Source organism: Trichosurus vulpecula, chromosome 1 (assembly GCF_011100635.1).
Source record: "Trichosurus vulpecula isolate mTriVul1 chromosome 1, mTriVul1.pri, whole genome shotgun sequence".
NCBI lineage: Eukaryota > Metazoa > Chordata > Mammalia > Diprotodontia > Phalangeridae > Trichosurus > Trichosurus vulpecula.
Genome location: NC_050573.1, coordinates 282,020,201 through 282,033,799, shown reverse-complemented (window position 1 = coordinate 282,033,799; position 13,599 = coordinate 282,020,201). Strand labels below are relative to the sequence as shown.

Below are 13,599 nucleotides of genomic sequence, written 5' to 3'. Positions count from 1 at the left end.
AATTTTATCTCCTGAATTTCTGGGCATCTCTACTGCTCTTCTTCCAACCTTTTGGCTACACTCTATGGTAGCTAAACTAGTTGATGTACAGATGTTATTCTGCTTCCATCTTTTTCAGTTTAAAAGCCTTTTTGATTAGATTTGTGAGGCTCCAGGGCAAGCACAGTTTTACCTGTCTTTATTAGGTGCACTCTGTCCCTGCCAAGAATCTGCTATGCATGTATTTTAGTTACCGGTCCAGAAATCCAAATTATGTTCTAAGATGCCATTTTCTTGCCAACTGCTTCTCAATATGCCTTTCAGTTTTGAAATATTTGTCTTTGAATAATAGCTATGATGAAAATACCACCTGTGCCCCTAAGGCCTTCAGTCTTGTTGCCTAAGACTCCGTAATCCTTAACTATGTTTTCTAGATTTCTTCTGGCAGTATCGTCAAGTATGACTCACCAAAAGTTGGTATTAGTCATCAGTTTTGACAAGCCTTAGGAAGCCCTGTCACATCCTGCATAGATACCCTGAGAGGACAGCGTACTTCGGTATTGTTATTTGTAAAATCGATAATAACCACCTCAGGACCCCTAAACCGGGAGTCAGAGTCACCCAGGGCTCATTTCTTTTCCCTCTTAACTTAGGGATTCTTAACCTGGGATCTATGAACATTTTTTTAAAATTGTTACACATATTTCACTTACAATGGCTTTTCTTCATATTCCTTTGCATTTTACTTTATTTTATGCAATTGAAAACATTATTTTGAGGACCACAGTTTTCACCAGACAAGAACCACTACCCTCAACCTTACTATGTGATTTCTTAACTGACAGTACCTGTGGATTATTCCTTGGAATTATTATTCCAGCTGTCTCCTCCTCAGAGTCTAGTTCCCTCCTCATTAGGAAGAGCCTTGTATTTATGCAGCCCTGTCCTCCTAATTGGGGTATGGCTGGGCTTGAGGCTGGGGCCAAGCACACAAGAAGAGAATGCTAAGCCTGAGGAAAGAGGAAGTGAGCATGCCTAACATGAGGGAGGTAACATATAGTTGTTACTTAGCTGTGTCCAATTCTTCCTGGCCCCCACTTAAGCTTATGCATGCTGCTCCCCACTCTTCATGTTGACATAGCATCTGACAACTGTAATCACTGGTTTTCCTCTGTGCCCAAAGGGCTATAAAACTGTGCATACCCTTCGATCCAGCAATACTACTACGAGTTCTATATCCCAAAGACATCAAAAAAGGAGAGGAGGAAGACCTATTTGTGCAAAAATATGCATAGCAGTTCTTTTTGTGGTGGCTAAGAATTGGAAATTGAAGGGATGCCCATCAATTGGGAAACGGTTAAACAAGCTGTGATAAATGATTGTAATAGACTATTATTGTGCTATAAGAGATGACAAGCGGGGTGATTTCAGAAAAGCCTGGAAAGACTTATATGAACTGATACAAAGTGAAGTAAATAGAACCAGGAGAATATTACACACAGTAACAGCAACATTGTTCAATGAAGAATTGTGAATGACTTAGTTATTCTCTCAGCAATACAATCATCCAAGAAAATCCCACAGGACTAATGATAAAGCATACTATCCACCTCCAGAGAAAACTGAATACAGACTGAAGCATGCTACTTTTCACTTTCATTCTTTTTTTTTAACTTGAGTCTTCGTGTACAAAATTACTAATATGGAAATGTTTTACATGATTCCACATGCATAACCTATATCTGATTGTTTACCTTCTCTGAGAGGGGAAGAAAAGATAGAATTTGGAACTCAAAACTTAAAAAAAAAAAACAGAAATATTTTTTAAAAGTTTTAGCATGTAATTGGGTGAAAAAAATAAAATACATTAAATTTTAAAAAATGATTGGTTTTCCTTTTGCTGGCAAGGATCTGTTCATGTCCATGGTGAATGTCAGTGGTAACATCATTCCCAACCCCCTCCTCTCCATGTCAACAACAGGGAGAAGAGGAAGCAGCAAGAACACAAAAGAAATTGTTCTTAGTAGGCACACCTACAAGTCCATCAGGCACTAGGGATTAGCCCCTAGACAAAGCTGTTAAAGAATTGAAGTTTATCTTAGTGTCACACACATACATACAAATGCACCCTTCTTCTTAGCCCTCTATTCTTTGTTGACACTCTAACATTCTTATAGCTTCTAGCACCCAGAATTTTCTCCCTTTACCCTTAAGCTTGGTACAATGGAATGAGTACTAGCTTTGGAGACAGAAGACCTGGTTTCAAATCCTGCCCCTGATCCTTCATAGCTATTGACCCTGGAAAGATCACTTCACTTTCCTAGGTCTCAGTTTCCTCATTTATAAAGTGAAGGGATTGGCTTGATGGGCTCAGGGGTCCCTTATACCTCTAGATCTATAATCCTGCTCTCAGATTCTTCACTGATTGGAGTGAATGATGTTAATAACATTTTAAAGTGTGGATAAAGGCTTAAAGAGAGAGACTGGTTCCTTTGTGTTCTATTAAACTGGAATCCTTTGGGAAATTGTTCCCATTAGGTTGAGAAGGCCATTTAAAGATAATTGGCCCACCAAACCTTCCTGATTTCTCCCAGCCACCGTTTACCTTCCCCTTTGTAAGAATGCCAGCTAAGTGTCTCTAAGACACTAAGTGAAGGCAGTGAATCAGTTTGCTAACATAGCTGGCAGTAGATTTCCATAAGATGGTAAGTCCACACAGGTGTTCCGCCAAATAGCTGAAGGCAGACTTGAGGTTCTTCCAGTTCTGACCCAGCCTCATGAGCCTCCAAGGGCCCAGACTAGAGTTTCAATTTTGTCATTTGATTAGCAGCTCCCAGTTTTTTTTCTTTCTACAACTATTTGGAATTTGGGGGCTCTATATCTTCTCAGTTTAGTTTCCAAGGGCAAATAATGGAGGACTGTGGAGCTGCATAGGGAAAAGACCATTGGATTTGGACCTGAATTTTAATTCTGGCTCTGAAACTTCCCAGGTGTATGACCTTGGAGAAGTCATTTAGTTTCTTTGAGTATCAGTTTTCTCTTCTGCAGAATGAGAGGTTGGACTAGGTGATCTTTGAAGTTTCTTCTGGCTCTAAGTCCTCTCATGACCTATGCTTAGTCGTATAATGCTTTTTTGCCTAGACTTTCCTAAAGTGTGAAAATGTTGGACAGATATGGGTATGAAAATTAAAAATGGAATAATTGGCAGAATGGGAATGGAAAAGGATTCTCCAGCCAAGGTGGCTGCCATCTTTGAATATATACTGCTCTCCCAGTGGGCTAGGGACATGCAGCACATTTGTACTGTGGTCAACAGTAGGAAGACAGACCTTCAGGTCTTCTTTCCAATGTTTTGGGAAAGGTTTGTGAGTTTGTTACTTTAAGAAGTTCTCCTAAGGTCTGGGTGGACTGCATCCTTTCATGTTGCTCACTGGTGCCTTAACTACCCATGATTGATATTTTCACATAGAGAAAGATAAGGTAGTTTAGCTTCATTACAGCTCTAGCCCCTACATAGGGCTTTTAAAATTATTACTTTCTCTGAATTCTGAGGTGATTGGGGGGGACATATTCAGACCCCTTCTGTCACAGTGAATAAATGTCACAGTGAGCCTCAAATATAAAATAGAGAGAGAGCTTAATATCTTGGCCAAGAGCAGGAGTCTAATTACACACCATACGGCATGACCTCAGTGGTTAGAGAACAGTTTGGGTTCTTTCCAGGGGAAAGGCAAGAGTGAGTAAGCTGTAAACATATTTTTGTGTGCTGCAGCTGACATCTTGGGTACAAGGTCACAACCGCTTCTCCTTTACAGACCATACCAAAAAAGTGGGAGGAGAGGAAGTGGAGTCAAGGAGGTGGAAGGTGATGACTTCAAGAAGACAGTGTTTTATTGAGTTTTGATTGAGGCTTGTTGTCTGATAATTTCCCCTTTGGGAAATTCAATTCAGTTCTATATTGATTAAATACCTACTATGTGAAAGGCTAGTAAACCTCATTCACACACATAAACACAAATACACACAGAAGCACCGTAGTGATTCAAGAGCCAGAGCTAGTATTATCAGGAAAACCCCTGTTCAAGGCCTGCCTCAGGCTGTGGGACCCACCCTAGGATGCCCTCTAAAGGTACCAGCCATTGCCGGGCATCCTGACTATTGTCCGATGACTCAGGAAGAGAGAGCAAGGCTGACAACTTCCTGCGGTCTTGCCTCACTTAAATCCAATTCACAAACAAGTCAAGGCATCACCTCATGATGTTGTTGGCCCTCTTGGAAAATGAAGGATGAACAACAACAGCCAAGCTAGAGAGTTTCCTCATTTGGGGAGCTCCCTAGATCAGTGAAGTCACAAACCCAGTCCCTATCCCTATGTGAAAAGGACTGTGTTGGATGTTGGAGGTACAAGGATGAAAATGTAGCACGGTTTTGGTTCTCAAGAATCCTACATTCTGATGGGAGGGGAGGGAAAGGTAATAATAGTAGTTCAAGTTGCTTTGAGGTTTGCAAATCACTTTACATGCAGGATCTCGTTTGATCTTCCTAACAAACCTGTGATGCAGTTTATCCCCACTTTACAAATGAAGAAACTGAGGCTGAGATAAGCGTTCTGCCAAGGGTCACTCAACTAATAAGTGTCTGAGGAGGGATTTGAGCATAGGTCTTCCTGGATATAACACATATACAAAGAAGGACAACACTGGTTTGGGGAGCAGTCACCTCGCGATCTGCTGTCCTTGTCCACAAAGATGATCCCGTTGACCCAGAATCAACAGAGCACATCTTGAAACGTTGTTTCCTCTAGTAATGGTGGTAGGTCATCACTAGACCATCCACATATTCCCCTTAGATCCCCTCCCATCCGACAGCATGACTCTTCAACATGGCAGGCCAGGGCAAAGGATATAGTGCGTCTGCCAGAAGGAATTTCTCACTGTGTGAAGCTAGATGATTCGTCCTGAGGCCTTGCCATGATTTTCCCAACAAAATCAATCACAAATATGCGAGCAGGATGGTTGCACAGACACGGGACTCCTGACTCCCATTCCAGTGCTCTTTCTATTATAATAAATGTGGAAGCCTAAGTAGAATTGGCTCTCAGGATTGCTTATGAATACTAAAATTATAAGGTCAATCTCCTCCACTGTCCAGAGAGGCCAGGTGCATCTCATTGCGGTATCAGGTAACAACTGACCTCTGTAAGGAGATCATTACATGCTAATAATATCAGAAGGCAGCTGGGTGGCACAGTGGATAGAGCACTGGGCCTGGAGTCAGGAAGGCCTGAGTTCAAATGCCACCTCAGACACTTACCAGCGTCTGTGACCCTGGGCAAGTCGCTTAACCCTGTTTGCCTCAGTTTCCTCATTTGTAAAATGAACTGAAGAAGGAATTGGCAAACCACTCTAGTGTCTTTGCCAAGAAAACCCTAAATGGGGTCACAAAGAGTCAACTGAACAAGTAGCAGAAGTCTTCCCCCCTCCGAAAAAAGGATTATAAGTCAATTAAAATTAGAAGTTTTAAGGAAGCTTGAGGCGGCTGGAAAATTTTCCAGTTGTTTAACGTAAGTCAATGGGGACAAAATTGGATTCGATATTCCAAACATTGATTTGTGGGGATTGAGGAGTATTGTGTATAGTAGTATATTCTATCATGTCTTTAGCAGGGAGATGTCAAGCATCAGAATTCAAATTAGAAATGTATATCTATAGGACATGTATAGGAATGGGAAGACAATAAAGGGCTAAATGGATGCCATCGCTGGCAGCTCTGAGAGTTCATCCTATTGGGGCTTTACTTTTGCAGATTAGAGTGTCCGAATAACAGATAGGTACATACACACACACATACACACACACACACACACACACACACACACACAAATGTTTTTTCAAAGTCATTGCAAAGTGTAGAAATGAAATCATCAGTGGTCATTGCAGGCTGGCCACGTCTCCACTGCATGAGCAAAGTGTGATTTTTGGTTATTACATGTACTCAAGACAAGATTTCAGGCTTCATTCGACAGAATGAGGCAGATAATTCAGGTAAAAGCATTCCAGCTTTCCCTCAGTGCACCCTCTATAGTCTGATAGAAGTCTCCTTTCTCTGGTAATAGACACTGATTATTCTATTCTTTTAACACCCTCACCTAATGTAGGTTATAAAAGAGTAGTTTGAAGGGAGAAAAAGAAGTGAATTTAAAAAATTAAATTTGAAATAATAGCCCATATGGAGAAATCCCTCTATTCAAAATCTCCCAATGACCATCTAGATGTTGTTTAAATTACAAAAACAATTACAGCTACCCAAATCATGCAGTGAAGAGGTCACTAGGTTTGGAGGCACTGGACCTGCTACTTATCTGTGGGACCTTGGGAAACACATCAACTTTTTAGGTCTCAGTTTTGTCAATATGAGAAGGGTACTTGATAGAGTGAAGCTCATTGAGGGCAAAAACTGTTTTGTTTCTGTCTCTGTATCCTGTGTCTAGTGCAGTGCTTGGCACATATTAAGTACTTAATGAATGCTTGCTGAACGATTGACTAGGTGACCTCAAAAGTTCCCTCCGACACCAAACCCAGGATATTTTATGCAGGAACAGGTTGACTAGTCAGATGTACTATAGAAGGAACCCCTGTACTTGGTGATAGGCATATGCCATCTAAGGTCCCTGCCAATGCTTGAGATCCTATTATTAGCCTAGAAATGAAATGATGACTAAATAGGAAACGCATGTATGCTGCCATTTTTTTCCCTTTCCTTTCAGTGTCACGAAAGCAAAGTTCTCAAAGCCAGAATGTCACTTTTTTTGAGGGGTGAGGCTGAGAACTATTGCTCCCTATCTCATCCAGCTAGAAAATCAGTGGCCACTCACAGGCCTAATAACAGCTTCTCCACCCCCTTCCCATCCCCCCACTGAACTAATTGGTAGTGAAGCTTTAATCTGCTCTGTTTCTGACCTGGGCCAATTTCTTCTTCTTTGGGCAGCCTGATGGCCCTCTGCAACCAGGGGCTCACATTATTAGTGTTGGATTTAGTGCAGGTACCCAATGGACTTTAGCCCCACTACAACTAGAAACGCCTGAACTGCTGTGATTCACCAGCCTCCAGCTCTTTAGTAACCAGGACTATAGGTATGTGTTCACATGTACTTCCTAATGGGCTTATTTTTGAATCTATTCCACTCATCGCCAATCAGAAGTAACTTAGAAGCTGCATTTCTGATAGCCCCCTTTCAAAGCACCCTAAATGCCATCTGGGCAAGACTCATCTGGTAATATTTCCACAGATGAACTGAGATACATAGAAGAAATAGCCTTCAGATGGCCCTCCTCTGACATTTATCCATAGAAGAATTTTCTTTCACTGTGTATTAATCTGTAAGCCAAACCACGTCTTTCAAGAAGTCTCAATGAAACAGCAAATTTCAGCCAGAAGAGACCTCAGCAGCCATCTAGTTCAAATTGTACCTGGATAGGATTTCCACTACAATATACCAATGTGGGCAGCTGGGTGGTACAGTGGATAGAGTGCCGGGCCTGAAGACAGAAAGACCAGAGTTCAAATGTGATCTCAGACACTTACTATCTGTGTGATCCTGGGCAAGTCACTTAACCCTGTTTGCCTCAGTTTCCACATCTGTAAAATAAGCTGAAGAAGAAACGGCAAACTACTCTAGTATCTTTGCCAAGAAAACCGCAAATGGGGTCACAGAGAGTCAGACATGACTGAAACAATTCAACATTACCCAGGGGGTCATCCATCTTTTGTTTTCAGTCTTCTTTCATTGGAAGAAACTATTATCACCCAATTTACCTGAAGAAAGCTTGACTTTTTTAGGTTTTCCTGACATTTAAGTTAAAATTTGCCTCTTTGTAACATCTACTCATTACTTTTGGTTTTGCCCTATTGGGCCAAATGGAGTAAGTCTAATCCTTCTTCCATATGATAACCCTACAAATACGGAGTCCTGTTTTCTTGACTAAACATCCCTAGTTCCTTCATCAGATTCTTTTATAGCAAGGACTCAGGGCCCTTTGTCATCTTTGTTCTCCCCTGTTGGTGTTTTCTTGCTCATCAGGGTCCCACCTAAATGAATTGCCTAGTAGACAGAGGGAAAAATCTTCACTAAGGAATTAAATAAAATTAAATAAATAAATAAACAAGCAAATAAATAAATATAATTAAAAAAAAAGAATTGAATAAAATTCATTCACACGTAGCATAGATGCTGACAACAAAATGTCAGTTTTTAAATACATAGAAAAAAAGAGTGGTCTTTTCCTTCTGGACAAAAACAACAACAGACAAATGGGACCTAGTTGTTTTTTAGTCTGCAATCTGACCTCTGAAACAAAAGTGAGCATAGTCGTGCCAGGTCTGAGAACAGTGAGGGGTACACAGATTAATGACCAGTCTTTTCTAGTCACCCAGGAGGCAGGAAACCTGGGAGGAATTTGGCTCCTGCTATGAATACCTGTTCCAGGAAGAAATCTGCCACAGGGACACTTACAGCAGGGGCCATTCGATAACTTGGTGGAACTTAAAAAAAAAAAACAAAAAACAAACCACCACCACAACAGATTTAACAAGAGGAAAGAACATGGCTTTTCAGAGGACTGTACTGCACCATTTATAATATGGGAGTTAAATTCATTAACTTTGGTTTCCGCACTACTAAAGGGGAGTTTAAGGTGGGGTTTACTAATGGATGGCAACTACCTTACTCTTCCAGAAACTATTCTTAAATCTGAATCAATAACTGAATTTGGGGCCCAATAGACCATTGGTCTGAGTCTGCTGACGTAGGTATTTCTTATGTTTGGACATTCAGAAAACTTTCAGATCATGAGGTAAAATGTCGTAGTTGGAGGGAAGGAGAGAAGGAAGGGAGAAAGGAAGGAAGGAAGGAAAGAAAGAAGGAAGAAAGAAAGGAGGGAAGGAAGGAAGGAGGGAAGGAAGGAAGGAGGGAAGGAAGGAAGGAAGGAAGGAAGGAAGGAAGGAAGGAAGGAAGGAAGGAAGGAAGGAAGGAAGGAGGGAAAGAAGAGAAGAAGGGAGGGAGGGAGGAAGGAAGGAAGGGAGGAAGGAAGGGAGAAAGAAAGAATAAATGAAAGAAGAAAGGAAGGTTAAAGTTAGTATAATAAGTAAAGTTATTCATAGCCAGCATGAAGCCAGATAATAAGACTGCAAAGGAGAATTCGGAAGTCACCTACAAACTACCCCAAAGATCAAAGGAGCATAATTTACAAACTGGATCATACGTTGGTCAAAATTCATATCCTAGTAATATGAGCTGAATCAGCCAGAGCCACCTAGCCTGTCAAGGTTCTGCTCCCGTATTATGTAAATTCCAGACAAAATCCAGACCTCCACAGCTCCAGGGCACCATAACTTCAAAAGGTATTGATAATTCAGAGACGTAACTTTGAAGTTTTATTGATAACTTCGAGATGATTTTGTCTATGTTAATGAGCTAACCCCAAGGTGGCACAGACAGGAGTTGGTCTGTTCACCACCCCCCAGAAAACCTTACAAAAAATGAGACCCCAAACTCCTGCCCCCCCCACTCATGCTACCAAGTGCTTTCAACTCTAAGCCATGATATGTTTTTGTTGTTGTTGTCCAATCGTGTCCAACCCTCTGTGACCCCATTTTGGGGTTTTCTTGGCAAGAATACTAGAGTGGTTTGGGCCATTTCCTTTTCTAGCTCATCTGACAGATGAGGAAACTGAGGCAAATAAGGTGAAGTGACTTGCCCAGGGTCACATAGCTAGTGAGTGTCTGAGGCCAGACTTGAACTCAGGAAGATGAGTCTTTCTGACTCCAGGCTGGGAGCTCCATCCTCTGTAGCTACACTGGTTATGCAAGTGACATTCTCTGCCACTCTCCTTTCCCGTCCTCTTCCCCACATTACCTGTCTCCTGCCACCATTTACCTCTGTTGCTGCTTGTCTCTGTACCTTCTATAGTTATTAAACTGCTTTTGCTGCCCTGTTTCCCACTGCCAGTTATGGTCCTTCCCAACAAATACCCAAAGAACCTGGCATGCCTGCTCCCATTTCATAATTTCAGAAATTAATCATCAATGCACAGAGGTTAAGTGACTTGTCCAGAGTCACACAGCCAGTAAGTGTCTAAAGCTGTATTTGGACTCAAGTCTTCCTGACTCCAGGCCCAGCAGCTCTCTCCACTCCTTCTGCAGGGGTTAAAAAAAAATCCTAATTATAGCCACATTGTAACTGCAAAAAGAGCCAGGGGGTGATGAAAAAACTAAGCCCATCTGGTTTACTCAATGGGGATTATCTGGGGATATGTCAGCTTTTCTTAGCATGAGTTTTGTGAGATCCTAGCTAACTTTGAATTCTTGAACATTGCAAAATCTAAGTGGGATGAGCCTGAACAATTGGGTTTTTGATACACGCAGGGAGGGGTGGTTTAACAAAGCAAATTAAAGTTAAATATACTTATTCCTGCATTCTAATTTAATGCTGGGCTAGCCCTAGGAGTGTAGATCCAGATTGAGAGAGGCCCTGAGGAGGAGTCCAGGTTCCAGGAAATCTAGCCTACTCATGGGTCACCCTAGGAAATAATATATTCTTCTAACAGCCTTCTTCCCATGAGCACCAGACTGAAATAATACAATAGAGAAAAATCAAAGTTTCTAGATGATTTAGCGAACTTTGATTTCTTTGCATTTTATAGCATTAGACTGACAGTCTGAAATGGTTTCCCCCGAGGAATTGCAAAGCTAGGCCAGTGTCCTTCCCTTTATCTTCCTGTCCCATCCCCCTTCCCCCATCATAGGATCTTAAACTTAGAGTTGGAAGGGCCCTTGAAGGTTCATGGATCATAGACTTGGGCTTGACAGGACCTTGGAAGCCATCCGGTCCAACCTCCTCATTTTACAAATGAGGAAACAGAGGCACAGAGAAGTGAAAGGTCACTTAGGTAACAAGTAGCAGATCAGGATACAAACCCAGGACTTCTACAAATCCAGTGCCCTTTTACACTGTGTTATATTGCCTTTCAAATCAGACATTCTGAACCCAGAGCTCTTAGTGATTTTCAGATTTACCATATGAACAACCCACATGCTTTTGTACTTACCTGCATTATGCCCAAGGCATATAGCTATAACAGTATTGCCTTCCATCTCTTACTTATTTCTTACTTATCCTGTATATAGGCTGTTTGTATTTGTTTCCCTTATTAGATCATAAGCTCCTTGAGGGCAGAGATGTCTTTTGCGTCTTTTTATATTCTCAATGTTTAGCACAATGCCTGGCATGTTTTGTTGTTCTTGAGTTGTTTCAGCCGCATCTGACTCTTCATGACCCCATTTGGGATTTTCTTGGCAAAGATCTTAGAGTGGTTTATCATTTTCTTCTCCAGAACATTTTACAGATATGGAAACCAAGGCAAACAGAATTAAGTGATTTGCCCTGGCTCACTAGTAAATGTCTGAGGCTGAATTTGAACTCAAGTTTTCCTGGCTCCAAGACCAGCACTCTATCCGCTGTGCCACCTAGCTGATCAGCCTGGCATGTAGGAGATGCTTGATAAATGTTTATTGACTGACTGAACCGTCACCTCCCTCTTTTCCCCATGCCAGCTGGGAGCACAGTTCTTAGCACTTAGCTGAAAGGAAGTGCCAGATCTGGGATTTCGTGAGATCCCGCCTAGTTTGGTTCCTGAGATCCGTATGAGTGCCCAAACACTTGAACAGCATTTACTGCCTTTCATAGCCAGAGACTCAGAGCTCCCCAAAACTGACAATACCTCCTGATACCCATCTTATGGTACCTTTTTCCATGTCACTCCTGATCTGCTCCTCCAGGTCCTCCGGGGACACATAGACTTCTCCTTCTGCTCCCCTTGGGGACTTGGGCCGACAGTGTCCGCAGCAGCAGTTACAACAGCAGCAGAGGCAGCAGCAAAAGTAGCAGCCCGTCAAGATGCCAAAGATTACAAACAGGGTCTGGATGAGACAAAAAAAGAGAAGAAAAAATTCTGGAAGAGGTCAGTGGAATCACCGGAGCATAGGATCCTAGATTTAGGGCAAGAATGGAGCTCAGAAGTCAGCTAACTCAGTCCCGTGGCTTTTCTATTAAGGAAAATGAAGTCTAGATAATAAGCATGTCTATAGCACCTACTATGTGCCAGATACCGTGCTAAGCGCTTTACAAATATTCTCTCAATCGATCTTCACAACAACCCTAGGAGAAATGCTGTTCCCAATTTACAATTAGAACACTGGGGCCAACAGAGGTAAAGTGATTTGCCCAGGCTCACACAGCTAGCATCTGAGGTCAAATCTGAACTCAGGTCTTTCTAACGCCACTGAACCCCCAGGTTACTCGACTTACCCAAGGACACAGGTCAGCAGCAGAGCCAGGTTTTTGAACCTAGGCCCTGTGATTTCAAGTTCAGTGTTCTTTACCACCATGCCGTGCTTCTAGAATACCGATGAGTTGGGGATATGCAGATTACCAAGAGCTGGCAGAAGTCTTAGAAATAATGAGAACAGTACAGTAATCCCTTCCACATAGAGGGGGTTAGGGGCACGGCACCCCCTCAACCTGGAAAATCTGCATAACATTTTTTGGCCATCTCTTCGTACCAGAGAAGAAGTCTGAATTATTATGGTATTAAAAGATAAAACACGTTGATATTGTGTAATGCTATACATACATTTTATGCATTTCTGAGTTTCTAAACTTTTTCTGTGTTGTCTGCTAGCATTTCATTTTTGGCTTCCACAAAACTCCCCCAAAATCCCCATTTAATTTCTCATGCCGACCTGCGACATATTGAAACCATGATGGGGAAAGTCACAATTCTAGCATTTACATAGAGTGTCACAAAAGCTCGGGACACCCCGTAGAGCACTTTAAGGTTTACGAAGAGCTTTACACACATTGTCACAACCCTATAGATGTGCTGATTATTTTCTGCATTTTACAGATGGGGAAACTGAGCCTGCAGTTAAATGACTTGCCCAGGGTCACACAACTACAAGGTGAAAGGGACCTCAGGTGCCATCGAGTCCAACACCTTTGCTTTACAGATGAGGCAGCTGAGGCCCAGAGAAGTTATAAGTGACTTGCCTAAAGTTGCACGGGTAGTAAGCCACAGAGCCAGGTTTTAAACTCAAACCTTGAGATTCCAAGTTCAGCATATGCTCTGATGTCAGAATCCCTCAGAGCTGGGGACAGGTTTCAGAGATTGACATAGTCCCAGACCACCCATCTCCCCTGCCATCCTCAGCCTCACCCCTTCCACCCCGCAAAAGAAACCAGATACTAGCATCCTCTGGAAACAAGTATTTCTCATCATAGAACATAATTATCAGTATCCAAATATCTCTGAACTGAGGTATTTGTATCTCCTCAGAGAAGTGCTAGCAAACATCTAGAGTTCACGTGCACATACCTACACGTATATAGATACATATACTCCATCATGGTTTTCACACAGATTTTCCCCCTGTGATTGGACCCTGAGCTCCATCTGCTAAAAATCTTTCTCTGCCTTCAAGGCTTAGCTCAGGTTCCATCTCCCACAAGAAGGCTTTCTGGACCTCAAACCCTCACCTCTACAGCTGAAAGTAATCTCAGATTTC

At 42.1% G+C, this 13,599-nt stretch overlaps 1 protein-coding gene across 2 annotated transcripts in view; it reads right to left on the bottom strand.

Annotated features, from left to right (window-relative positions):
• Nucleotides 1-13,599, bottom strand: part of DNAJC5B (DnaJ heat shock protein family (Hsp40) member C5 beta) — a 113,180-nt gene that overhangs the window by 2,689 nt on the left and 96,892 nt on the right. For both annotated transcript variants that reach the window (XM_036742178.1, XM_036742179.1), the window contains one exon: nucleotides 11,781-11,955. In XM_036742178.1, coding sequence (XP_036598073.1) covers nucleotides 11,781-11,955 — 175 coding nt within the window. The remainder of the gene's footprint in view (nucleotides 1-11,780; nucleotides 11,956-13,599) is intronic.